The 24,779-nt window shown below is 54.7% G+C and overlaps 2 protein-coding genes across 52 annotated transcripts in view; one reads left to right on the top strand and one right to left on the bottom strand.

Annotated features, from left to right (window-relative positions):
- Nucleotides 1-402: 402 nt before the first annotated feature.
- Nucleotides 403-11,663, top strand: HIPK4 (homeodomain interacting protein kinase 4). 2 transcript variants are annotated; one of them, XM_002829251.6, is made up of 4 exons: nt 403-1,220; nt 6,503-6,859; nt 9,476-10,321; nt 11,165-11,663. In XM_002829251.6, the coding sequence occupies exons 1-4, from the start codon at nt 756-758 to the stop codon at nt 11,345-11,347; spliced, it is 1,851 nt and encodes a 616-aa protein (XP_002829297.1). In that variant the 5' UTR covers nt 403-755; the 3' UTR covers nt 11,348-11,663. The 2 variants fall into 2 exon arrangements, with proteins under 2 accessions (XP_002829297.1, XP_054394889.1); XM_054538914.2 differs by having other exon boundaries at nt 449-1,220; nt 9,476-10,330.
- Nucleotides 11,664-12,451: 788 nt separating this feature from the next.
- Nucleotides 12,452-24,779, bottom strand: part of PLD3 (phospholipase D family member 3) — a 31,293-nt gene continuing 18,965 nt past the window's right edge. For 24 of the 50 annotated variants that reach the window (XM_063719149.1, XM_063719151.1, XM_063719156.1 and 21 more), the window contains 11 exon segments: nt 24,414-24,539; nt 24,240-24,314; nt 24,009-24,151; nt 23,042-23,225; nt 20,925-21,045; nt 20,716-20,843; nt 19,078-19,278; nt 16,357-16,496; nt 14,225-14,390; nt 13,050-13,149; nt 12,452-12,949 (listed from right to left, as the gene is read on the bottom strand). In XM_063719149.1, the coding sequence (XP_063575219.1) occupies nt 12,762-12,949; nt 13,050-13,149; nt 14,225-14,390; nt 16,357-16,496; nt 19,078-19,278; nt 20,716-20,843; nt 20,925-21,045; nt 23,042-23,225; nt 24,009-24,151; nt 24,240-24,314; nt 24,414-24,440 (1,473 nt within the window). In that variant the 5' untranslated portion in view covers nt 24,441-24,539 and the 3' untranslated portion in view covers nt 12,452-12,761. 50 annotated transcript variants of the gene reach the window in all.

Below are 24,779 nucleotides of genomic sequence, written 5' to 3'. Positions count from 1 at the left end.
GTCCTGTCCTGGACTCTTTCCCTGGCTTGGGGCTTCCACTCTTACCCGCTCCAACCTATCCTTTTTCATACAGTAACTTTCTGACTCTCATATCTGACCCTGCCCTGACCCTGCCCTCCCCTGCTCAAAGCCCTTCTGTGGCTCCCCAGTGCTCTCAGAACAGAGTCCAATCTCCTTAGCCTGGCATTCAGGGCCTTTTACAACCTCACCCTACAGTAGCCACAGGCTGGGACAGGGGTTTTCTGAACACGGACACACACATATCACATCTCCCAAGCTCAAGAAGCCCACCTTTCCTCACTCCTGCCTTATCCCCATTCCTGTATGCCCAAGGCCCACGATTAGACTCCCCTCTGTCAACACTTCACCTGTTTGGTCTTTGCAAGGTTCCGCCACTGGGCGGGGGAGGGGGCCCAGCCTGGCACCCCACCCCCACTCCAGCCAGGGCTCAGGTCTCCAACAACAGAACCAGAGCCACTCAACAGCGCTGGAACCCATTCGGTGGGGCCTGGGGCCCCTCATCCCAAGCCAGGAGGGCTTTTGGGGAAGGGCGCAGCCCCTGGCAGACTGACAGTGTGGCCTGGGGGCTTGGGGGTGCCAGGGAAGCAGGGGCCAACCTCATAGGAGGAGACACGAGTGCGGTTCTCTTTCCCCCACTTGGGGGCCTGCTGTGTCGGCGGCCAGGCAGGAGGCCTGGGCGGCAGAGCCAGTGGCACAGGGGCCTGGGCAGGGCGGTGTCTGGCAGCAGCGGCACCATGGCCACCATCCAGTCGGAGACTGATTGCTACGACATCATCGAGGTCTTGGGCAAGGGGACCTTCGGGGAGGTAGCCAAGGGCTGGCGGCGGAGCACAGGCGAGATGGTGGCTATCAAGATCCTCAAGAACGACGCCTACCGCAACCGCATCATCAAGAATGAGCTGAAGCTGCTACACTGCATGCGAGGCCTAGACCCTGAGGAGGCCCACGTCATCCGCTTCCTTGAGTTCTTCCACGATGCCCTCAAGTTCTACCTGGTCTTCGAGCTGCTGGAGCAAAACCTTTTTGAGTTCCAGAAGGAGAACAACTTCGCGCCCCTCCCTGCCCGCCACATCCGTACAGTCACCCTGCAGGTGCTCAGAGCCCTGGCCCGGCTCAAGGAGCTGGCGATCATCCACGCTGATCTCAAGCCTGAGAACATCATGCTGGTGGACCAGACCCGCTGCCCCTTCAGGGTCAAGGTGAGTAGGGGTCATCTAGGGTGGCTGCGTCCCTAGTTCCTTGTCTTTTTCCCAGCTTCTTCCAGCCCTCGATTTTTTTTTAACTTTTTAAAATTATTATTATTATTATTTTTGAGACGGAGTTTCATTCTGTTACCCAGGCTTGCGTGCAGTGGCGCAATCTCAGCTCACTGCAACCTCTGCCTCCTGGGTTCAAGTGATTCTCCTGCCTCAGCCTCCCGAGTAGCTGGGATTACAGGGATGCGCCACCACGCCCAGCTAATTTTTTTTGTACTTATTAGAGACGGGGTGATGATGGCATGATCTTGGCTCACTGCCTCCGCCTCCCGGGTTCAAGCAATTCTCCGGCCTCAGCCTCCTGAGTAGCTGGGAATACAGGTGCCTGCCACCCATGCCCGGCTAATTTTTGTATTTTTAGTAGAGATGGGGTTTCGCCATGTTGGCCAGGCTGGTCTCAAACTCCTGACCTTGTGATCCGCCCGCCTCAGCCTCCCAAAGTGCTGGGATTACAGGCGTGAGCCACCGTGCCCGGCCAATTTTTGTGTTTTTTGGTAGAAACGGGATTTCATCATGTTGCCCAGGCTGGTCTCAAAGTCCTGAACTCAAGCAATCTGCCCACCTTGGCATCCCAAAGTGCTGGAATTACAAGTGTGAGCCACCATGCCCAGTCTCTGTCTGCTTTTGAGTTTGATACTGTCTGGATGCGTCTCAACCAGGGGCACCCTGAGGGCAAGGCTGGGGCTGACTTAGTCATCGCTGTGTCCCTGACATCTCCCAGCACTGCAGTCATGGAGCCAGTGCTAAATGAATGCTTGCCAGAGACACAGAGACAGAAAAAAGTGGATTATTCTGCCCCAAGAGGTGGAAGGACAGAGACCCAGGGAAGCAGGGACTTCCACAAACACAGCAGGGGACAGACAGGACGGATCCACAGCACCTGGCTGGCATTATCACCCCCACCGTCTCTGTGGAATGAATGAATGAATTAATTAATGAATTCCACAAACATAGACTAAGTGCCCAGGGTCACTCAGCCTCTTGGGTACTGAAGCCCTGGCACTCTGGGATCAGAATCGCAGTTAATAACCATTTCATGATACTGCTTTCTGCAGGTGAAAGGTGAGGGATGGCCAGGTGCGGTGGCTCATGCCTGTAATCCCAGCACTTTGGGAGGCCGAGGCGGGTGGATCACCTGAGGTCAGGAGTTCGAGAACAGCCTGACCAATATGGTGAAACCTCGTCTCTGCTAAAAGTATAAAAATTAGCTGGGTGTAGTGGTGGGCACCTGTAATCCTAGCTACTCCAGAGGCTGAAGCAGGAGAATCACTTAGAACCTGGGAGGCAGAGGTTGCAGTGAGCTGAGATTACGCCGCTGCACTCCAGCCTGGGCGACAGAGGAAGTCCCTCTGTCTCAGAAAAAAAAAAACAAAACTAAAGTTAGCCAGGTGTGGTGGCACATACCTGGTATCCCAGTTAGTTGTGGGGCAGAGGCAGGAGACTCACTTGAACTTGGGAGGCAGAGGTTTTGCAGTGAGCTGAGATCACGCCACTGCACTCTAGCCTGGGCGACAGAGCTCAATTCTATCTCACCACAAAACAAAAACAAAAAACTGAGAAATGGCTGAATGAAAAGCAGAAAAACTCAGAGAAGGAAACTGAGGCTGGCCAGGTGTAGTGGCCCAAGCCTGTAATCCCAGCACTTTGGGAGGCTGAGGCGGGTGGATCACCTGAGGTCAGAGGTTCAAGACCAGCCTGGCCAACATGGTGAAATCCCGTCTCTACTAAAAATACAAAACTTAGCCAGGTGTGGTGGGGTGCACCTGTAATCCCAGCTACTTGGGAGGCTGATGCAGGAGAATCGCTTGAACCCAGGTGGGGGCGGAGGTTGCAGTGAGCCGAGATCATGCCGCTGCACTCCAGCTTGGACAAAAGAGTGAAACCACCTGAAAAAGAAAAAGAAAAAGAAACAGGCCAAGAGAGAGTCACGGAGATTCAGAGTGAAAACGGCAGACAGCTCCACCAGAGGCATGGGAAGAGACAAAGGCTTTTGGCCATTCACAATGTTGGTTCCGCAGCTGTTGGCCAAGCACCTGTCATGTGTCAAAGGCCTATGACAGGTGTGAACAGTGCCTGATGAGGAAGACAGAAGAGGACCTGGACTTCAGGGAGGTGTCTTCCTAGTGGATGACACAGAGACAGAGATGGAAAGAGAGAGAGAGAGACACTGAGAGACAAGAGACAGGCAAGTGATGGAGAGGCAGTTGCAAAGAAAGAACGAGAGGTACAAATGGCCAGGCACAGTGGCTCATGCCTAGAATCTCAGGACTTTGGGAGGCTGAGGTGAGAGGATTGCTGGAGCCCAGGAGTTCAAGACCAGCCTGGGTAACATGGTGAAAACCCATCTCTACTAAAAATACAAAAATTAGCCGCGCATGGTGGCACGTGCCTGTAGTCCCAGCTACTTGCGAGGCTGAGGCAGGAGAATCGCTTGAACCTGGAAGGTGGAGGTTGCCTTGAGCCGAGATTGCGCCACTGCATTCCAGCCTGGGTGACAGGGTGAGCCACTGTCTCAAACGAGAGACGGAGAGAGAGAGATACAAGCAAGAGATGGAAAGAGAATGAAGGAACTCAAAGCCCATACATACATTCATTCATTCACTCATTATTTACTGAGCCCCTGCTGTGTGCCAAGCCCTGTTCTAGGCATCTAGGGATACAGTATTGAACAAAATGGATAAATTCTTTGCCCTTGTGGGACTGACATCCTAGCTGGGGAGAGAAATGCTGAACTTGATAAGGAAGTAGACCAGGGCCAGGTGCGGGGCCTCATGCCTATAATCCCAGCATGTTGGGAGGCTGAGGCAGGAGGATCACTTGAGCCCAAGAGCCATGCTGGGCAACATAGTGAGACCCATCTCTGTCTGCACAAAAAGTTAAAAAATTAGCTGGGTATGGTGGTGCATGCCTGTGGTCCCAGCTACTCAGGAGGCTGAGGCGGGAGGATCTTGTGAGCCCTGGAGTTCGCGGCTGCAGTGAGCTACGATGGTGCCACTGTACTCCAGCCTGGGTGATAGGGCAAGACCCTGTCTCTAAAAAGGAAAAAAGGGCTGGGCGCCGTGGCTCATGCCTGTAATCCCAACACTTTGGATCATATGAGTCAGGAGTTTGAGACCAGCCTGGCTAACATGGTGAAACCCTGCCCGTTTCTACCAAAAATGCAAAAGATGAGCGCTTGTAATCCCAGCTACTCAGGAGGCTGAGACAGGAGAATCACTTGAATCCAGTAGGTGGAGGTTGCAGTGAGCCAAGATCACACCACTGCTCTCCAGCCTGGCCAACAGAGCAAGACTCTGTCACAAAAAATAAATAATTAAAAAATAAAATTAAAATAAAAAATTAAGAGATATAGTGTGTGAAATGGCATTAAGAGCAACGGTGGACCCGGGTGCGGTGGCTCACGCCTGTCCTAGCACTTTGCGAGGCCGAGGCGAGTGGATCACCTGCGGTCAGGAGTTCGAGACCAGCCTGGCCATCATCGCGAAACCCCGTCTCTACTAAAAATATAAAAATTAGCTGCGTGTGGTGGCACGCGCCTGTAATCCCAGCTACTTGGGAGGCTGAGGCAGGAGAATCACTTGAACCTGGGAGGAGGAGGTTGCAGTGAGCCAAGATTGCACCATCGCACTCCAGCCTGGGCGACAAGAACAAAACTCTGTCTCAAAAATCTCCATCTCAAAAAAAAAAAAGAAAAAAAAGAAAAGAAAAAGAAAAACAGGGGCCTGGCAGGGGGATAGGAAGGGTGGGGTCTGATGGCTGATGCTTTCACAGAATGATTAGGGGAGGCCTCACTGAGAAGGTGATCTTTTTTTTTGTCCTCCCTTTCACCTTTTGATAGAAAGGTGACATTTGAGTAAAGACCTGAAGGAGGTGAGGCAGGGAGCCCTGTGCTCATGCAGGGAAAAGCATTCCAGGCAGAGGGAACAGCCAGTGCAAAGCCCTGAGCTGGGAATGTCTGACTTATTCAAGGAATAGTGAGGAGGCCCTTGTGGCTGGAGGAGGGTGAGTGACGGGGAGAGTGGGGGATGTGGCAGGGAGGTGAGGTGACAGAGCAGACGTTGGAGACCTGTGGGCCACGGTGAGGACTTTGGCTTTTGTCACAGGATGTGGCTGTGAGCAGGGGAGGACCCAATCTATTCCAGGTGGCCACAGGATCCCCCTGGATGCTTGTGACAGACAGACTAGGGGGCAGAGGAGAGGAGCAGGGACACCAGCGAGGAGGCCCCTGCGTTAGTCTAGGTTGGAGAGGATGCGGGGTAGGACCAGGGTGGGGGCTGTGGATGGCATGCAGAGGGAGCAGATGCTAGATCTGTTGGCTGATGGACAAGGTGTGGGGTGCAAGAGGAAGAGTAGGGTCCTAACCCTCCTATGCATAGTTCTAGTGGAGAGGAACAGAGACAGAGTCAGTCACTCGAACCAGACACAAAGGCTGGAAGAGACGGAGATAGGGACTTAACAACTACGGCCACAGCCGGGTGCGGTGGCTCATGCCTGTAATTCCAGCACTTAGGGAGGCTGAGGCGGGCAGATCATCTGAGGTCGGGAGTTCAAGACCAGACTGGCCAACATGGTGAAACCCCATCTCTACTAAAAATACAAAAATTAGCAGGGCATGGTGGTGTGCAACTGTAGACCCAGCTATTCAGGAGACTGAGGCAGGAGAATCACTTGAACCCAGGAGGCAGAGGTTGCAGTGAGCCAAGATTGCGCCACTGCACTCCAGCCTGGGCGACAGAGTGAGACTCGGTCTCAACAACAACAAAAAAAACACAACAAAGGCTGGGTGCGGTGGCTCACACCCGTAATCCCAGCACTTTGGGAGGCCGAGGCGGGTGGGTCACATGAGGTCAGGAGTTCGAGACCAGCCTGGCCAACATAGTGTCTACTAAAAATACAAAAAATTAGCCGGGCGCGGTGGTGGGCACCTGCAATCCCAGCTACTCAGGAGGCTGAGGCAGGAGAATCGCTTGAACTGGGGAGGTGGAGGTTGCAGTGTGCTGAGATCGTGCCATTGCACTCCAGACTGGGCAACAAGAGCGAGATTCTGTCTCAAACAAACAAGCAAACAAAAACCAACAAAGCAACTAAAGAATCACAGACCCAGAGACGGCCAGAGTCAAATAGCAGATGCAGGAAGATGCCAGGTGAAAGATGCCAGGGGTGGCCCAGCTCAGCTGTCCCTGCAGCTTGACCTGCCCACTCGCCCTCTTCCCCACCCCTGACAGGTGATTGACTTTGGATCCGCCAGCATTTTCAGCGAGGTGCGCTACGTGAAGGAGCCATACATCCAGTCGCGCTTCTACCGGGCCCCTGAGATCCTGCTGGGGCTGCCCTTCTGCGAGAAGGTGGACGTGTGGTCCCTGGGCTGCGTCATGGCTGAGCTGCACCTGGGCTGGCCCCTCTACCCGGGCAACAACGAATACGACCAGGTGCGCTACATCTGCGAAACCCAGGGCCTGCCCAAGCCGCACCTGTTGCACGCCGCCTGCAAGGCCCACCACTTCTTCAAGCGCAACCCCCACCCTGACGCTGCCAACCCCTGGCAGCTCAAGTCCTCGGCTGACTACCTGGCCGAGACGAAGGTAAGGGAAAAGTTGGATGAGGGCAGTCAGTGTGGGGGCTGTTACATGAAAAAAAATTCTAGGGTGGCCAACGTGGCTCACACCTGTAATTCCAGCACTTTGGGAGGCTGTGGTGGGAGGATCCCTTGAGCCCAGGCGTTTGAGACCAGCCTGGGGAACATAGTGAGACCTCCTCTTTATAAAACGTGGAAAAAAAAATTAGCCGGGCACGGTGGTATGGGCCTATTGTCCCAGATACATGGGAGGCTGAGGCAGGAGAATTCCTTGAGCCCGGGAGGTCCAGGCTACAGTGAACTATGATCATGCCACTACACTTGAGCCTGGGTGACAGAGCAAGACCCTGTTTCAAAAAGAAAAAATCTATCAGACCAGAAGAATAGAGTGAAAAGAATAAAAAACAGGCCAGGTGTGGTGGCTTATGCCTGTAATCCCAGCACTTTGGGAGGCCGAGGTGGGTGGATCACGAGGTCAGGAGTTCAAGACCAGCCTGGCCAAGATGGTGAAACCCGGTCTCTACTAAAAACACAAAAAATTAGCTGGGCGTGGTGGCAGACACCTGTAATCCCAGCTACTCGGGGGGCTGAGGCAGGAGAATTGCTTGAACCCAGAGGGTGGAGGTTGCAGTGAGCCGAGATTGCGCCACTGCACTCCAGCCTGGGCAACAGAGTGAGACTCCGTCTCAAAAAAAAAAAGGAAAGAAAAATATTTTTTTCTTTTTTTTTTTTGAGACGGAGTCTCACTCTGTTGCTCAGGCTGGAGTGCAGTGGTGTGGTCTCAGCTCACTGCAACCTCTATCTCCCGGGTTCAAAAGATTCTCCTGCTTCAGCCTCCTGAGTAGCCGGGATTACAGGCACCCGCCACCACACCCGGCAAATTTTTTGTATTTTTACTAGAGATGGGGTTTTACCATGTTGGCCAGGCTGGTCTCAGACACCTGACCTCGTGATCCACCCGCCTCGACCTCCCAAAGCGGTGAGATTACAGGCGTGAGCCACCGTGCTCGGCCGAAAAAATATTTTTAATAATTGAAAAAAAAAATTCTGGGTTAAACCTCAGTGAGGACTGGAACTTGGGGGTCAGCCTAGGGCATTTTCACAGCAAGAAAGAGCTGTGTGAGATCAAAAGTGGGACTGGTCAGCTACTGCAGCAAGATAGATCTGGGGGAGAAACTGCACGGAGAATTAGATGTTTGGAAGTCAGATGTGGGGGCTGCTCTAGCAAGAGGGATCTGGGTCATACTACAAGTATGACAGGACGATTGGGGCAGCTTCTCTGCCAGCTTCAGCTCTGGAGTCAGCAACTTGTGTGGCAAGAGGGATTAGACCACAGAGAATATATGAGGTCTGAGATTGGCTATGAGAATTGCGAGAGAGGCCATGTGCAGTGGCTTATGCCTGTAGTCCACGCACTTTGGTGGGGGACAAGGCAGGAGGATCACTTGAAGCCACTGTGAGCAACATAGCAAGACTGCGTCTCTAGAAAAAAATTTTTTAAAATTTAGCCAGGCATGGTGGCACACACCTGTAGTTCCAAGCTACTTGGGAGGCTGAGGTGGGAAGATCACTTGAACCCAGGAGTTGGCAGTTGCAGTAAGCTATGATTGCACCACTACATCCTAGTCTGGGCGACAGAGCAAGACCCTGTTTAAACAAAAAAAAAAAAAAAAAAAAAAAAGGATCTAAGGCCAGGCACAGTGGCTCACACCTGTAATCCCAGCACTTTGGGAGGCTGAGGTGGGTGGATCACCTGAGGTCAGGAGTTCGAGACCAGTCTGGCCAACATGGTGAAACCCCATCTCTACTAAAAATACAAAAATTAGCTGGGCATGGTGGTGGACACCTGTAATTCCAGCTGTTTGGGAGGCTGAGGCAGGAGAATCGCTTGAACCTGGGAGGCGGAGGTTGCAGTGAGCCGAGATTGCACCATTGCACTCCAGCCTGGGCGACAAGAGTAAAACTCTGTCTCACACATACAAAAAAAAAAAAAGAAAAGAAAAAAAGGATCTGAGTGAGACCTCAGGTGAGTCTAGAGGTTTGGGGCAGCAGCCAGTCTGCTACCTCTATGGCTTTGTCCCTCCAATCTGTGCAGCAAGAGCCTGGGTTAGACAGCAGAGGGGACTAGGAGTTTGAGGTCATAGGTCTTGATTTCACAGCAACAAGGGTCTGGATGGGACCACAGGTGAGACTAAAAGTCAATGGCAGTTTAATAGCAGGGGGTGATAAACTAGTATAGCAAGAAAGGGTCTGGGTTCGACCACCGGGAGGCCTGGGATCAAGTGTGGAGCTGTGGCAGTAAGAGGGACCTGGATTTGATTCCAGGGAGGACTAGAGATTCCGGGCAGCCCTTCTGCTAGCTGCTGGTAGGGCTTGCACCCATGGTGCTGAGGGGGACTGGAGGTCTGGGGCAAGGGGTGGAACTTGGGCCAGTGATTTGGGTTAGATTAGAGGGGCTTGGGTGTGACGGATCCAGGGTGGCCTTTCTAGCAGCCAGAGAGCTCCAAGGCAGATCATGGGCAGACCTGGAAGTCGGGGCTACATGTGGGTACCACAGCAGGAGTGCCCAGGGCCCTAGCCCTGCACAACGGTCAACCCTGCCCCCTTCTCCATGCCCCGCCAGGTGCGCCCACTGGAGCGCCGCAAGTATATGCTCAAGTCCTTGGACCAGATTGAGACAGTGAACGGTGGCAGTGTGGCCAGTCGGCTAAGCTTCCCCGACCGGGAGGCACTGGCGGAGCACGCCGACCTCAAGAGCATGGTGGAGCTGATCAAGCGCATGCTGACCTGGGAGTCACACGAACGCATCAGCCCCAGCGCTGCGCTGCGCCACCCCTTCGTGTCCATGCAGCAGCTGCGCAGTGCCCACGAGACCACCCACTACTACCAGCTCTCGCTGCGCAGCTACCGCCTCTCGCTCCAGGTGGAGGGCAAGCCCCCCACACCTGTCGTGGCTTTAGAAGATGGGACCCCCTACTACCGTCTGGCTGAGGAGAAGGAGGCCACGGGTATGGGCAGTGTGGCTAGCAGCAGCCCCTTCTTCCGAGAGGAGAAGGCACCAGGTATGCAAAGGGCCATCGACCAGCTGGACGACCTGAGTCTGCAGGAGGCTGGGCATGGGCTGTGGGGTGAGACTTGCACCGATGTGGTCTCCGACATGATGGCCCCCCTCAAGGCAGCCATCACTGGCCACCACATGCCCGACTCAAGCCCTGAGCCCATCCTGGCCTTCTACAGCAGCCGCCTGGCAGGCCGCCACAAGGCCCGCAAGCCACCTGCGGGTTCCAAGTCCGACTCCAACTTCAGCAACCTCATTCGGCTGAGCCAGGTCTCGCCTGAGGATGACAGGCCCTGCCGGGGCAGCAGCTGGGAGGAAAGAGAGCATCTCGGGGCCTCTGCTGAGCCACCGGCCATCCTGCAGCGAGATGAGGATGGGCCCAACATTGACAATATGACCATGGAAGCTGAGGTGAGCCGGGTGCGTTCAGGATACGATTAGGGTGTGAGGAGGCTCAGCACACACTCACCCACCTTAGGATAAGATTAGGATGTGAGGAGGCTCAGCACATTCAACCCACATTCAGGATATGATTAGGGTATGAGGAGGCTCAGCACACACTCACCCATGCTCAGGATACGACTGGGGTGGGAGGAGGCTCAGCACACACTCACCCGCGCTCAGGATATGATTAGGGTGTGAGGAGGCTCAACACACACTCACCCATGCTCAGGATACGATTGGGGTGTGAGGAGGCTCAGCACACACTCACCCACGCTCAGGATATAAGGGTGTGAGGAGGCTCAGCACACACTCACCCACGCTCAGGATATGATAAGGGTGTGAGGAGGCTCAGCACACACTCACCCATGTTCAGGATACAATTAGGGTCTGAGGAGGCTCAGCACACACCTAATACCGTCAAGATATGATAAGGCTCAGCACTTACTCAGCTACTTCCAGGCTGTGACAAAAGCTCAGGGCACAGTAATCTACTTATAAGAAGTGATAAAGAGCCTGGGCAACATAGTGAGATCCCGTCTGCACCAAAAAATTAGAAAAATTAGCTGGTTTTGGTGGCATGCACCTGTAGTCCCAGCTACTCGGGAGGCTGAGGTGGGAGGATCACTTGAGCCAGGGAGGTCGAGGCTGCAGTGAGCTGTCATCACATCACTACAAAGAGGCAATAAAGGCCCAGCACTGGTAAGACCCTAGTACATGCTCACCCTCATGAGGAGGAGGTGACAGAGGCTCAGCAGACACTAATACACTAACACTGCTTGGCTGATGCACCTCTCTCCTCTTCCCCCACAGAGGCCAGACCCTGAGCTCTTCGACCCCAGCAGCTGTCCTGGAGAATGGCTGAGTGAGCCAGACTGGACCCTGGAGAGCGTCAGGGGCCCACGGGCTCAGGGGCTCCCACCCCGCCGCTCCCACCAGCATGGTCCACCCCGGGGGGCCACCAGCTTCCTCCAGCATGTCACCGGGCACCATTGATGGTGATTCCACCCCTGCCCATCACTGGGGGCTGTGCTAGCTGGGCTGGCATTCCCTCCCAACCTGAACTGCTCCTCAGAGCCATCTCCCGAACCCACAAATTATTCTTACAGAAAGATAGTTATCCAGAAATTCTCATTCCCCATCTGCGGTGCGGTGCGTGCCTGCACACCTCTCCTAAACACAGCAGGGCTTTGGAGTCTGGCCCATGCCCCTTGGCCAGAAGGACAGCAGGAAAGGGGGCTGCACCCCACTGGCCCTGCGCTTGCCCTCGGCCCTGCTGCCTCTGTCTATTTCAATATAGAACTGTTCAGCAGTCCTGCTTCAAGCCTGCTCTCACTGCCTGGGGCTTGGACTGGCCCTGGGGGGAATGGGGGCTCCAGGCTGGCACCCAGCGACTTGCTCTGCGATGCTGGGCCCAGTTGACCACTGGCTCAGGCTGGAGCCTGGGCTGCTGTCACACTAGGAGGGAAAAACTGTGCTTGGTTGACTAACCCATGTCCTAAATACGCTATGTGCTTGGCATGTTGGGAATCCACCCTCAGAACATGCTGTGTTCAGTATGTGTTAATCAAGTTTGCCAGATGCTGGGGTCTCCTTGTCTGTTGACCTGTCCTTCCTACATGTTTACAGGGTTGGCATGCACTCACCCACATTTGGGACATGCTGGGTGTAAATCCACTTGGCAGGCCGAAATTCACATTTGCTGCACACTCCGGTGCTCAGCCATGCTTGTTCACCCTTGGGATGTGGCAATGGTTTGGTCCCTGCTGATCAATCTGGGAACATGCTTCTGTGCAGCACATACCCCATGCTGGCTACATGAGTGTTAAGTCCATGCCAGGCCACAAGGTGGCACACTGCATGCTCAGCACAGGTCAGCCCATGTACACTACATGTTAAGGGCTCAGCACATGCCAACCCATGCCAGCACATGCTGAGGGCTCAGTACATGCTAACTCACACTAGTCATACACTGAGGGCTCAGCACATGCCAGTGACATGTTGAGGGCTCAGCACAAAAAGATGTCCCCACCAGAGGCCCATGCCAGCTGTCCCCTACCCCTGCACCCCATCTCACACCACTCAGTCAGGCACAGGCTGTACAGACAAGTTATTTACTTATTATAACCCTGGGCCCTTTTTGCCCTGGAAAGTTGGGGTGGGCCAGGGGGCCAGGCCCAGCATGCACCCCTACTTCTTTGGGGGCTGATCCCTCCCCCAGCTCTGCTGGGTCCCGGGGCCACAGCGTCAGGCCGGTGGGGGCAGAGGTAGAGGTGGGAGAGCAGGGGAGAGAGCCTGAGGAGCCACAATGGGGCAAACAGAAGCGGGGGCACGGGGACAGGGACCGTGACCCAGGGCATCTGGGTCCGCGGGGGCCTAGCAGGCCTTGGCCTGTCCGCTGGATCGGGCCTCAGAGCAGGCGGCAGGCGTTGCCCACGCTGTCAGCTGAGGTGTCAAGGTCATGGCTGTAAGGGGAGTCCCAGTCCCTCAGGAAAATGGCCTCCAGCTGGCTGCGCAGGCCGCCCCTCCCATTCTGCGTCACCAGCAGCGAGGTGCCCGCCGTCTCCGTGAAGTAGTTGCCAGACCAGTTGGAGGTTCCTAGAGAGGAATGGGTGGAGCGTAAGGGCACCCTTGGGGGGCTGCCCCTGGTGTCTGAACCCCCTCTTCTTCAGTGCCCCGTGGTGCTCAAGACACTCACCGATGTAGGTGGCGCGTTCAGTCACCATGTACTTATTGTGGTTGACACGGGCATATGGGATTCGAGCCTGGGCCTCATCCGCGGGGACCACAAAGAGTTTCTGAGTGGGAGGGGAGGATGGGAAGGAGTGTGAGAGGCAGGGGGAGTAGGAGGAGCCCCGGGATCAGGGAGCAGGGTGTGGAGCCAGATCTGTGGGACTCTACTGCTTCCCATAGAATCCTTGGGGGCCAGAACAGGGCCAGGTGGTGGGGCACTCTGAGAACGAAAGCTGAAAGGGAGGCCCCGGTGGTCTCATTTGCAAAACACTGTTCCCTGCAGAATGGCTCCTGTTCATTCCTGAGGTCTCATCTCAGATACCCCCATTTCCAGAACATCTTCCTTGGCCCTTCCCGCTAGGGCAGAGGCTTCCTCTGGGCATCCCCATCCCGGCCCTGACCCCTCTGCCTGTGCTCCCAATCCCAGCCCTGACCCCTCTGCCTGTGCTCCCAATCCCAGCCCTGACCCCTCTGCCTGTGCTCCCAATCCCAGCCCTGACCCCTCTGCCTGTGCCTCCCCATCCCAGCCCTGACCCCTCTGCCTGTGCCCCCAACCCCAGCCCCGACCCCTCTACCTGCCCACTCCCCCAGTCCTGGTCCCAAACCCTCTCTCTGTGCCCCCCACCCCAGTCCTCACCCCTCTGCCTGGGCCTCCTCCATCCTGGCCCCGACCCTTCTGCCTGTGCCTCCCCATCCCAGCCCTGACCCCTCTGCCTGTGCTCCCAATCCCAGCCCTGACCCCTCTGCCTGGGCTCCCAATCCCAGCCCTGACCCCTCTGCCTGTGCTCCCAATCCCAGCCCTGACCCCTCTGCCTGTGCTCCCAATCCCAGCCCTGATCCCTCTGTCTGTGCTCCCAATCCCAGCCCCGATCCCTCTACCTGCCCATGTCCCCATTCCTGGTCCCAACACCTCTCTCTCTGCACCCCCATCCCGGCCCCAACCCCTCTGCCTGTGCCCCCTCATCCCGGTCCTGGCCCCTCTCCCTGTGCCCCACCACCCTGGCCCTGACCCATGGTTTCCCCACCGTGACAGGGCTCACTCTGGGCTGCCCTTGTCAGTTGACAGACGAGTCCCATGAGGGCTGTGTCCCTAGGACTGCCCCACACAGGGGCCGAGGGGTGGCTTGGGGCGGTGCTTACCACCTGGATGTCAGAGTGGGTATGGTTGTCACGCAGGGCAGCCAGGGAGAGCAGGAAGGCCCGCATAGATGGCTCCGAGTGTCCCCAGCAGCTGATGAGCAGGCGCACCTTGACGCCACGCTCGTAGGCGGCCCGCCGCAGCCCATCGTCAATGGCAGGCCAGAACCTGAGGACGGGCGTATAGGAGGTGAGGCAGGATGCAGAGGGCAGCTGTGTCCACAGGCTTTGCCCTCAGCTTTGGGGAACCAAGCCTGGGCCCTGCTTTAGCTATTGAGAGGACTTCCTCATCGCTGGCTCCCAGACCCTGTTCCTGTCTCCATAAATCCCACATCCCTATTTCCTCTTCCTGGCTGCGGCTCCCATTCCTGCTCCCCAAAACAGTGTTGTCATCCTCTTTTTTTCTTTCTTTTTTTTTTGAGGTGGAATTTCGCTCTTGTTGCCCAGGCTGGAGTGCAATGGCATGATCTTGGCTCACTGAAACCTCTGCCTCCTGGGTTCAAGCGATTCTCCTGCCTCAGCCTCCCGGGTAGCTAGGATTACAGGCATGCGCTACCACGCCCGGCTAATTTTGTATTTTTAGTAGAGACGGGGTTTCTCTATGTTTGTCAGGCTGGTCTCGAACTCCCGACCTCAGGTGATCTGGCCGCCTTGACCTCCCAAAGTGCTGGGATTACAGGCGTGAGCCACCGTGCCCGATCCATCCTCTTTTTTTCTTTTTGAGACAGGTTCTTGCTCTATCACCCAGGCTGGAGTTCAGTGGCACGACCATAGCTCAATGCAGCCTCCAACTCCTGGGCTCAAGTGATCCTCCTGCCTCAGTCTCCTCAGTAGCTGGGACTGCAGGTGAGTGCCACCGCACTGGGCTAATCTTCCAATTTTTCTATAGAGACGGGGTCTCATTATGTTGCCCAGGCTGGTCTCAAACTCCTAGGGATCCTTCCGCCTCGGCCTCCCAAAGTGTTGGGATTACAGGTGTGAGCCACCATGCGTGGACCCATTGTCTTATCTACTGCCCCTAGAATACCTTCTTTGAGCCCCACAAGTGCCATCATCCACCTGGATGTTGCAGTGGGTATGGTTGTTATCCTTCTTTTTTTTTTTTCTGAGAAGGTGTCTCGCTCCGTCGCCCAGGCTGGAGTGCAGTGGCGCGATCTCGGCTCACTGCAACCTCCGACTCCCGGGTTCAAGCGATTCTCCTGCCTCGGCCTCCCAAGTAGCTGGGACTACAGGTGCCTGCCACCACACCCGGCTAATTTTTTGTATTTTTAGTAGAGACGGGGTTTCACCATGTTGGCCAAGATGGTCTCAATCTCCTGACCTCGTGATCCACCCGCCTCAGCCTCCCAAAGTGCTGGGATTACAGGCGTGAGCCACCGCGCCCAGCCGGTTGTTATCCTTCTTATCCCAGGATCACAAATCCCCAAGCTTGCTACCCTAAACCCAAATACTTTTAGTCCCCATCCCCCAAGCCCCTCGTCCTGTTTCCAGCCCATGCCTCCTACCTCCCTAAATCCAACATCCTGCACCCCTGCCTCAGGCTTCCTGCCCTCAACCCCAATATTCTGAGCCTTCTCTTTTTTTGTTGTTTTTTTTGAGACAGAGTCTCGCTCTGTCTGTCCCACAGGCTGGAGAGCAGTGGTGCGATCTCAACTCACTGCAACCTCCACCTCCCAGGTTCAAGCAATTCTCCTGCCTCAGCCTCTCAAGTAGCTGGGATTACAAGCACGTGCCACCACGCCCGGCTAATTTTTGTATTTTTAGGAGAGATGGGATTTCACCATGTTAGCCAGGCTGGTCTTGAACTCCTGACCTCAAGTGATCCACCCACCTCAGCCCCCCAAAATGTTGGGATTACAGGTGTGAGCCACCACGCCCGGCCCTCTCATCCTTTTCTCTGTTCCCTCAAACCTTGTCCTGAAACCTCATCCCTGTCTCCTCCATAATCTCTCTTTCTCCTGTCTCAAGTGCCTAGATACCTTCTTCCGGTCACCTCCTGGTGACTGTCTCTCCCTGCGGCTTCTCTTCCATCTGTCCCCTTGCCTGGAGCCCCCACCAGCTTTCTGGTCTCCATGATTCCCTCTCCCGTCTCCTGGCCAACTGCAGCGGCTCCCTATCTCCACACCCAGCAGTACCTGTGAGGGTGGGAGAACTCCAGAGTGGGCAGGTAGTTCATGACAGCGACGTAGATGAAACTCCGGGCATTGTCCACCACGTTGAGTAGAGCCTTCAGGTCTGGAGTGCGGCCACTTGGACACAGGGGTGGGGGCGCACTCTGAGGGCGAGGGGACAGTCAAGACACGTGCCCTGCCAGGGTCATCATCACAATGGACCCCACATACGGACAGCTTACCACAAGCCAGGTACTGTGGATCTCACCAAATCCTCAGCCTCCATGAAGAAGAGGTTTAATCACCACATCCATTTCACATGTGAGGAAACTGAGGCTCAGAGAGGGTAAGTGACTTACTTAAAGTCACAGAGCAGATAAATGGAGCCAGGATTTGAACCCAGGCTGTCTGGTTCCAGAATTTATGCTCTAACCCAGTGCTTCTCAACGTAAGGTCCCTGATCTGGCAGCAACAGCATCACCTGGGAACTTGTTAAAAATGCAAATTCCTGGGCCTCACTGCACATGGCCTACTGAATCAGAGTGCTGGGGTGGGGTCCAGGAATCTGGGTTTTAACAAGCCCGCCCAGCTGATTCTGGGGCATGCTCAGTTTGAGGACCTCTGCTCGTCTTTTTTTTTTTTTTTTTTTGAGATGGAGTCTTGCTCTGTCTCCCAGGCTGGAGTGCAGTGGCATGATCTCAGCTCATTGCAACCTCTGCCTCTTGGGTTCAAGTGATTCTCCTGCCTCAGCCTCCCGAGTAGCTGGGACTACAGGCGTGCATCACCACAGCCAGCTAATTTTTTTGTATTTTTAGTGGAGATGGGATTTCACCATGTTGGCCAGGCTGGTCTCGAACTCCTGACCTCAGGCAATCCACCTGCCTAGGCCTCCCAAAGTGCTGGGATTACAGGCGTGAGCCACTGTGCCTGGCCTCGAGTCACTTTCTTCCCTGATTTGCTCACAGCCTGCCTTGACTGGGAACCCCTCGGGTGCCCAGTGCCACACCAGGCCCTCTTCCCAGCTCCCCTGCGCCCCCCGCTTTTTTTTTGAACTGGAGTCTCACTCTGTCGCCCAGCCTGGAGTGCAATGGTGCAATCTCGGCTCCCTGCAACCTCCACCTCCTGGGTTCAAGTGATTCTCCTGCCTCAGCCTCCCGAGTAGCTGGGATGACAGGTGCCCGCCACCCCTCCAGGCTAATTTTTGTATTTTTGGTAGAGATGGGGTTTCATCACGTTTCCCAGGCTGGTCTCCAACCCCTGAGCTCAAGTGATCCGCCCATCCTGGACTCCCGAAGTGCTAGGATTACAGGCATGAGCCACTGTGCCTGCCCCCCCATCTTCCTTAATGCTCAACAGACAAGGAAACTGAGGCTCTAAAAGGGGAAGTGGTAATGAGGAGAGCCTTGATCCCCCGTGGGAGGCCCTTGTAGTGAAAGACCCCAATGCATCACACTTCCCTGCGTCCATACCTTAGGGTCGTACCTTCCATGATGACTCTGGGCTTGGACAGGTGACTTGCTCAGGGGGACCTAGGGAGACCTGGGTTGCCTGCCTCAACTAGTGAAACCATCAAGAGCTAGAAACATCAGTGCCTTGTCCAGAGTGATCAGTATCTGCCATGGGCAAGAGCCAGTGTTGTCCAATAGAGCCTGTCACGGTGATGGAAATGTCCAATATGGTGGTCAATTGCTACAGGTGCTACTGAGCATATGAAATGTGGCTACTGCATGAGGAACTGAATTTTGTCTTTTTTTAGAGACAGGGCAACAGCCTCTTGCCCAGGCTGGAGTGCAGTGGTACAATCAGCTCACGCAGCCTCGAACTCCTGGGCTCAAGTGATCCCCCTGTCTTAGCCTCCCCAGGGACTACAGGTGCACGCAACCACACCCGGCTAATTTTAATTAATATTATGTTTTTGTAGAAATGGTGTCTCCCTAGTTCTTGGGTATCCTATCTAGAACAATAAATAATAAGACCCAAAAAAAAAAATAGAAAGAAATGATGTCTCCCTATGTTGCCCAGGCTGGTCTTGAACTCCTGGCCTCAAGTGATCCTCCCATCTTGGCCTTGGCCTCCCAAAGTGCTGGGATTACAGGGATGAGAAACCATGCCTGGCTTGAAAAAAATTTTTTTTTGAAACAGGCTGTCACCCAGGCTGGAGTACAGTGGTGTGATCATGGATCACTGCAGCCTCGATTTCCTGGGCTCAAGTGAGCCCCCTGCCTCAGCCTCCCGAGTAGCTGGGACTACATGCATGCACCACCCAACCCAACTAGTTTTGTTTGTTTGTTTTTTGTAAAGATGGAGTCTTGCTATGTTGTCCAGGCTGGTCTCAAACTCCTGGCCTCAAGTGATCCTGTCACCTCAACCTCCCAAAGTATTGGGATTACAGGCATAAGCCACCCCACTTGGCCTGAACTGTTAATTGCATTTAATTAACTTAAACTGAAAGAGCCACCTGTGGCTATACTGGATGACACAGAGCACCAACGGTTTGGTGTGCATGAACCCAGGGAACCTCTCCCAGCAGCCCTAACAGGTTGGAAACAATACCCATTTTCTAACTGAAATAGAGGCCGAGGGATGTTGGGAGCTACTCCAGTCCCCTGACCAAGCATAATGAGCTGGGGTGAGAACTGATGGTCAGGATACGCCCTCCCTGTCATCACCAAACAGGGACAGATGGAGGCTGTGAGTGACAGCATGGGGCTGGGACATGACAGGCCCCACTTGCCCCAGACTCACCGCCAGGTAGGCCAGAGCAGGGGTTCCATTGAGGCAGATCTCCATTGGTGTCTCTTGGTTGTAGCGGGTGTCATAGAACCGGGGCCAAGTTGATGGGATGGAGCTGCCTGCCTGGCCCAGGAACCAGTAGGCCTCAAAGATCTTGGTCAGGTCTCGAGCCAGGCAGCTGCAGTTGTACATGACCACGCCCAGCTCCTTGACCTGTAGGAGGGCAGTGCTGAGCTCAGGGATAGCGGCCTGGTGCTCACAGATGACAGGGACACTCCCCAGTCTGGTCTCTGTCTATCCCCCTGTCCCTCAGTACCCCCTCCACCCCAGCTCCAATAGCTAAAGTCCTAGAATGATTATCAACTTAAGTTTGGATGAAAATCAGTTATTCCAAAGCTCCAGGTTTCCTGAAACTTTGCAATCTGCTGTTGCTTCTACCCTCCACTGAGCTAGCTTCTACTCATTCTTAGGTCTAGGCTGACATGTTGCCTCCTTCAGGAAGCCTCCCGTGACTACCCAGCCTGCGCCAGGCATTCCTCTGGGCTCTCATAGTCCCTTGGGATTCCCTCCTCATTCTTTCTGGTGACAAACTGGTCTTCCCATTGGGCTGGGAGGACAGGCACCAGGGATGTCTCAGTCACAGCTATATCTGCAGCATCTCCCTGCATAATTGCTGAGATTAAAGGTTAGGGGAACTATCTGTTAAGGAAATGAATTCATGAGTTATTGTCCTGTCTTATCTTCACCTCATTGCCCAAGCTGTTTCCTGTTCCATCTTGGGCTAATTCCTCCCTATCCTTCAGGGATCAGATTAGTTATACTTCCTTTGGGAAACCCTCCAATACCCCAGGTTGGGGTCTCTGAGCTTCCACAGCCCTCTGTTCCCTCCATCCTGGCCCTGACCTTCTGCCTGTGTCTCCCCAACCCCGGCCCTGACCCCTCTGGGCTGTCACTGTCAGGTGACAGGCCAGTCTGCATTGGACTGGGAGTTCCATGAGGCCCATCTGTTACCACCATGTTCCCAACATTACCCGGGACAGGGCTGGACTTAGAGCAGGCACACAGAGATGTACAATGAAGATCAAATGGGTGCGCAGGCCCTTGAATGTCCTGTAGAGGGGCTGGTAGCTGCAATTGGGGATCAGAGGGAGCCCCAGGCTTCCAGGAGCAGGGTGAGGGCAGTAGAGGGCTCCATTTAGGGATTCTTTGTTTTTTAACAGGGTCTCATTCTGTTGCTCAGGCTGGAGTGCAGTGGCATGAATACAACCCACTGTAGCCTCAAACTCCTGGGCTCAAGTGACCCTTCCAGCCCAGCTCAGCCTCCCAAGGAGCTGGGACCACAGGTGTGTGCCACCACACCTGGCTAATTTTTTTTTGGGTAGAGATGGGGTCTCACTATATTGCCCAGGCTGGTCTCTAACTCCTGGGCTCAAGCGATCCTCCCACCTTGGCCTCCCGAAGTGTTGGGATTACAGGTGTGCGCCACCGTGCGTGGCTTGGATTAGGGAGGCCTGGTAGGAGGCAAGGAGGAAGCCATTGCAGAGAATGGGTGGAGAGGACTCTGGACTGAGGGAGGGGTGCTGTCGGAGGCTGGGTGCCCTGTGGGGCAGGGAGCGGCCTGGAAGGAAGGTAGACAGGATGCAGACAGACCTGGGTCAGTGAACGCCAGTCCATGTTGGCACTGCCCAGGTAGAAGTGGGTCTGGTCCACCACCCAGAACTTGGTATGCAGGACGCCATGGGTCAGCTTCTGCATGTCCACCATGCGGACCTGGGCACCTGTGACCAGCAGGGGCAGTGATCAGGGGCCAGGCTGGGTACCCCCAGGCCCAGACCAGCCCCAGTTGGGCCCCAGCTCACCGCTCTGCAGCAGGGCCTGCAGGTCCGCCTGTGGCTGGGGCCCGTTGGGCTTGCTCACAGCGATGCGGACGTTCACGCCCTTTGGTGCCAGGGTCTGCAGCTGCCGGAGGACCTCCTCACCCTGCGGGGAGGGGAGAGCTTCTGAGGGGCTGGACCAGCCAGCTCTCCAACCCCACAAGGTAATGCCCAGTGGAGTTATTTTGAGACATGATTAGGAGTAAACAGGCTTTACATTAGCCTGCATAGATTAAAGATTTTACAGATTAAAATACTAAAAGACTTCCTTATCTGTTTTAAACATCTTTATCTGCTTTAATAATTAGTTGCCCTGTGATCCCCCTCCAAGGCCTCCTGACCCCTCCTGCCCCTCCAGGGACTTTCTCAAAATTCAGCATCAAGGCAGGGCCTCCAGTCATCTCCCAGGATAGTGGGGGCGAGGCTCAGGCAGGGGGTCCTGGAAGGTATCGGGTGAGGCACGACGATGCCAACAACAGCAACAGTCAAGGATGCCTTGGAACCTACTGTGTGCCAGGCCCTGTTCTAGGCCCCTTCTCAGCGAACTCACTGAATTCTCACAACCCGGTAAGGACGGTTTAATTATAATCCCCACAGAGAACTCAGTAGTGGAGTGGGATTTTGTTTTTGTTTGTTTGTTGAGACAGGGTCTTGCTATGTTGCCCACGCTGATCTTCAATTCCTGGGCTCAAGCACTCCTCCTGCCTCAGTCTCCCAAGTAGCTAGTACCTCAGGAGTGCACCACTACATCCAGCTATGGAGCAGGATTTGAACCCAGACCATCTGCCTCCTACATCTGTGTTTTAAACCACTTCAGAGGGAGCCAGCAGGGAGTGGGAGCTCATAGTTTTTTAACATAAAAAAAATTTTTTTAGAGACAGGGTTTCACTATGTTGCCCAGGCTAGAGTGCAGTGGCATGATCATGGCTCACTGCAGCCTCCAGTTCCTAGGCTCAAGTCATCCTCCTGCTTCGGCCTCCCAAGTAGCTGGGACCACAGGTGTGTACCACTATGCCTGGCTTTGGTTTTTAACTTTTGTAATTATTATTATTACTTTTTCTTTTTCTTGTTTTTGAGACAAGGTCTTGCTATGTTGCCTGGGCTGGAGTGTAGTGGCATGATCACGGCTCACTGCAGCCTCCAACTCCTGGGCTCAAGCCATCTTCTTCCTTCCATCTCCTAAGCATCTGAGACTGCAGGCATGCACCACAACACCCTGCTAATTTTTTTTTATTTTTAGTAGAGATGGGGGGGAGTCTCACTATGTTGCTCAGGCTAGTCTCGAACTCTTGGGCTCCAGTGATCCTCCTGTCTAGGCCTCCCAAAGTGCTGAGATTACAGGTGTGAATCACCACACCTGGCCATAATTATTGTTTTTCAGGCAATTCTTAAGGAGCCTTGTAATTTTAGTTAAGTTTTAAGACAACTTCTCACAAAAAGAGCCAGTAGGGAGAAGAAAACAGAAGGAAAAATTCATGGTTTTTCAATGGAAGAGGTTATCCATGTAGGCTGTTCCTTTTCAAATTGTGAAGCTTTTACGTTCTTTAAGTTTGTCTGCAGACCATACCAGGATATAGTAACAGCAGACTCACAAAGGTTGACTCTATGCCAGACACTGTGCTAAAATTTGCATGGATTAGTCCATTTCATCCTCACAAGAGCCCTAAGAAGCAGGTGCTGTAAATTGGCCCCATTTTACAGATAAAGAAACTGAAGCTGGAGAGAAGAGGTGACCTGCCTGGGGTCACACAGCTGGGAGGTGGCCCCTGTCTTGAGGCTGGGCTGTTAATTACTCCACTCTTCCCTTTCTTTGTGTGACGGGGTCAGGGCAGCTTGTGGGTGACTGACATCTGCCAGCCTAACAATCCCTTGTAACCAAACCCGCACCCTGACATTCAGAGGCCTACAGATGACCGTGACAAACGCCCCCAGTCCAGAGAGCCATGTGACGACAGCTGCTTGCAAACACCTGTGTCCAATCCGCTGTGTGAGACATGCCCCTCTGTCTCCTGGGCTGCAGGAGAAACCCCTTCATCCCCCACAGCCCCCACTGCCTCCCACCCCCTGCCCCTGCTGCCGGCCAGGGCCAAGGTTGCAGGTACCTGCTGGGCAGAGGGCTCCTGCGTGTGGGTGTCATTGTTGGTGAGGGTCCAGTAGAAGGAGGCGATGTCCAGGCTGCTGTGTGCACCGGCGAGCAGGCCCAGCCAGGCCTGGCTGGTGGAAGGGTTCCCCGTGGAGGCATTGGGGAAGTCCAGGCCCTCAGGAATGCTTTCCACCAGCACTGCTCTGGGGGGTGGGGGATGCTATCAGCCATACGGTGCCGGAGAGCAAGGGCTGGGAGGTGAGTCTGTCCATGGTATCTGTCCATGGGTATGTTGGACAGACTGTATTTTTTTTTTTTTTAGAGACAGAGTCTTGCCCTGTACCCCAGGCTGGAAGTGCAGTGGCGCGATCTCGGCTCACTGCAGCCTCGAACCCCTGGGCTCAAGCGATCCTCCCACCTCAACCTCTTGAGTAGCTGGGACTACAGGTGTGTACCGGTATGCCTGGCTACTTTTTTTACTTTTAGTAGAGATGGAACCTCACTACGTTGCCCAGACTGGTCTGGAACTCCTGGGCTCAAGCAATCCTCCCACCTCAGCCCCGCAAAGTGTTGCAATTACAGGCGTGAGCCACCAAGCCCAGCTAAACTGTGTTTGAGTTTTTCTTTTCTTTTTAAAACATTTTTTAAAACTGTGTGTATTTGAATGCGTGCCTGGACTCATGATCCTCTGCGTGTCTGTCTAGAGGTGTGGAAGGAAGGTCATGTATTTAGATGCATGTGTGTGTCCACAGATGTGGGTGGAAGATGCTGTGTCTGTTCATGGGCCGGATAGAAGATGACGCTGTGGCTGCCATAGAAACTATGTGTGTGGAGGAGGAGGGGGCGGGCAAGCACTTGGGAGCCTGCAACCTCCTCACTTGTCGCAAGTGCTGGGTAGGGCTGAGTGCAGGCCCTGCTTAGTGTGTGCTTAAGTGTACCTGGTCTGGCAGGCCCCTCCCCCACCACCTGCAGCACCCCCCACTTACTCGCAAGGGTCATAGCAGGGGGCTGGGCGCTGGTTGGGCCCAAAGAGATGCAAGTCGCCGTATTCCCATAGAAACAGCTGAGTCATCAGGGCTCCGAAGCCCACAACCGCCAGAATGAGGACCAGCAGGACCCAGCGGGCTTTCTGTGGGGAGGAGGAGGTGGTCAGGCAGCCCGAGGGGGGCAGCCCAGCCTGTCTCTGAGACAGAGCGAGGGTGGTGGAGGGCTCCTACCTTTTCCGCAGCCTTCCACGCCTCAATCTCATTCATGGGCAGCTCATTGGCGGGCTCCTCTGCAGGCACCTTCAGCTGGGGATGGGGACAACAACGGGGGTGACAGGTGGCTCTTGGGAACCCCCACCCCCACTGCACCCAGCTCCACCCTGCTGAGCCCCCCAATCCACCTACCTCCTGGTACATCAGTTTAGGCTTCATCTTCCCTCAAGGCTGGGGCTACGCAGAGCCCAGGTGAGAAGGTGGGTGTGTCAGGGTCTCCAAACTGGCAGAACAAAAGTGGGCACTGTGTGGGGTGTTCTACGCTTTCGAGAGACAGACATCACAGAAGGGTGGTTAGTCTTGGGGCTATTCATAATCATGGGGGCCACTGGCATACTGCCCACCACCCCAAAAAGAGGAAGCTGGTTACTGGTCAGCAGGATTTCGAAATCCCTCAAAATCCAACAGCTCTCTGCTGCCTGCTCATCACTCTGCAGTGCCCACCCTGCCCCCATCAGCACCCACGCAGCTCCCCTCTAGCAGCCCCCTTCTCCCTCC

Source organism: Pongo abelii, chromosome 20 (assembly GCF_028885655.2).
Source record: "Pongo abelii isolate AG06213 chromosome 20, NHGRI_mPonAbe1-v2.0_pri, whole genome shotgun sequence".
Classification (NCBI taxonomy): Eukaryota; Metazoa; Chordata; class Mammalia; order Primates; family Hominidae; genus Pongo; species Pongo abelii.
Note: the sequence above shows the minus strand (reverse complement) of the source record. Positions and strands in the feature narration are given on the sequence as shown.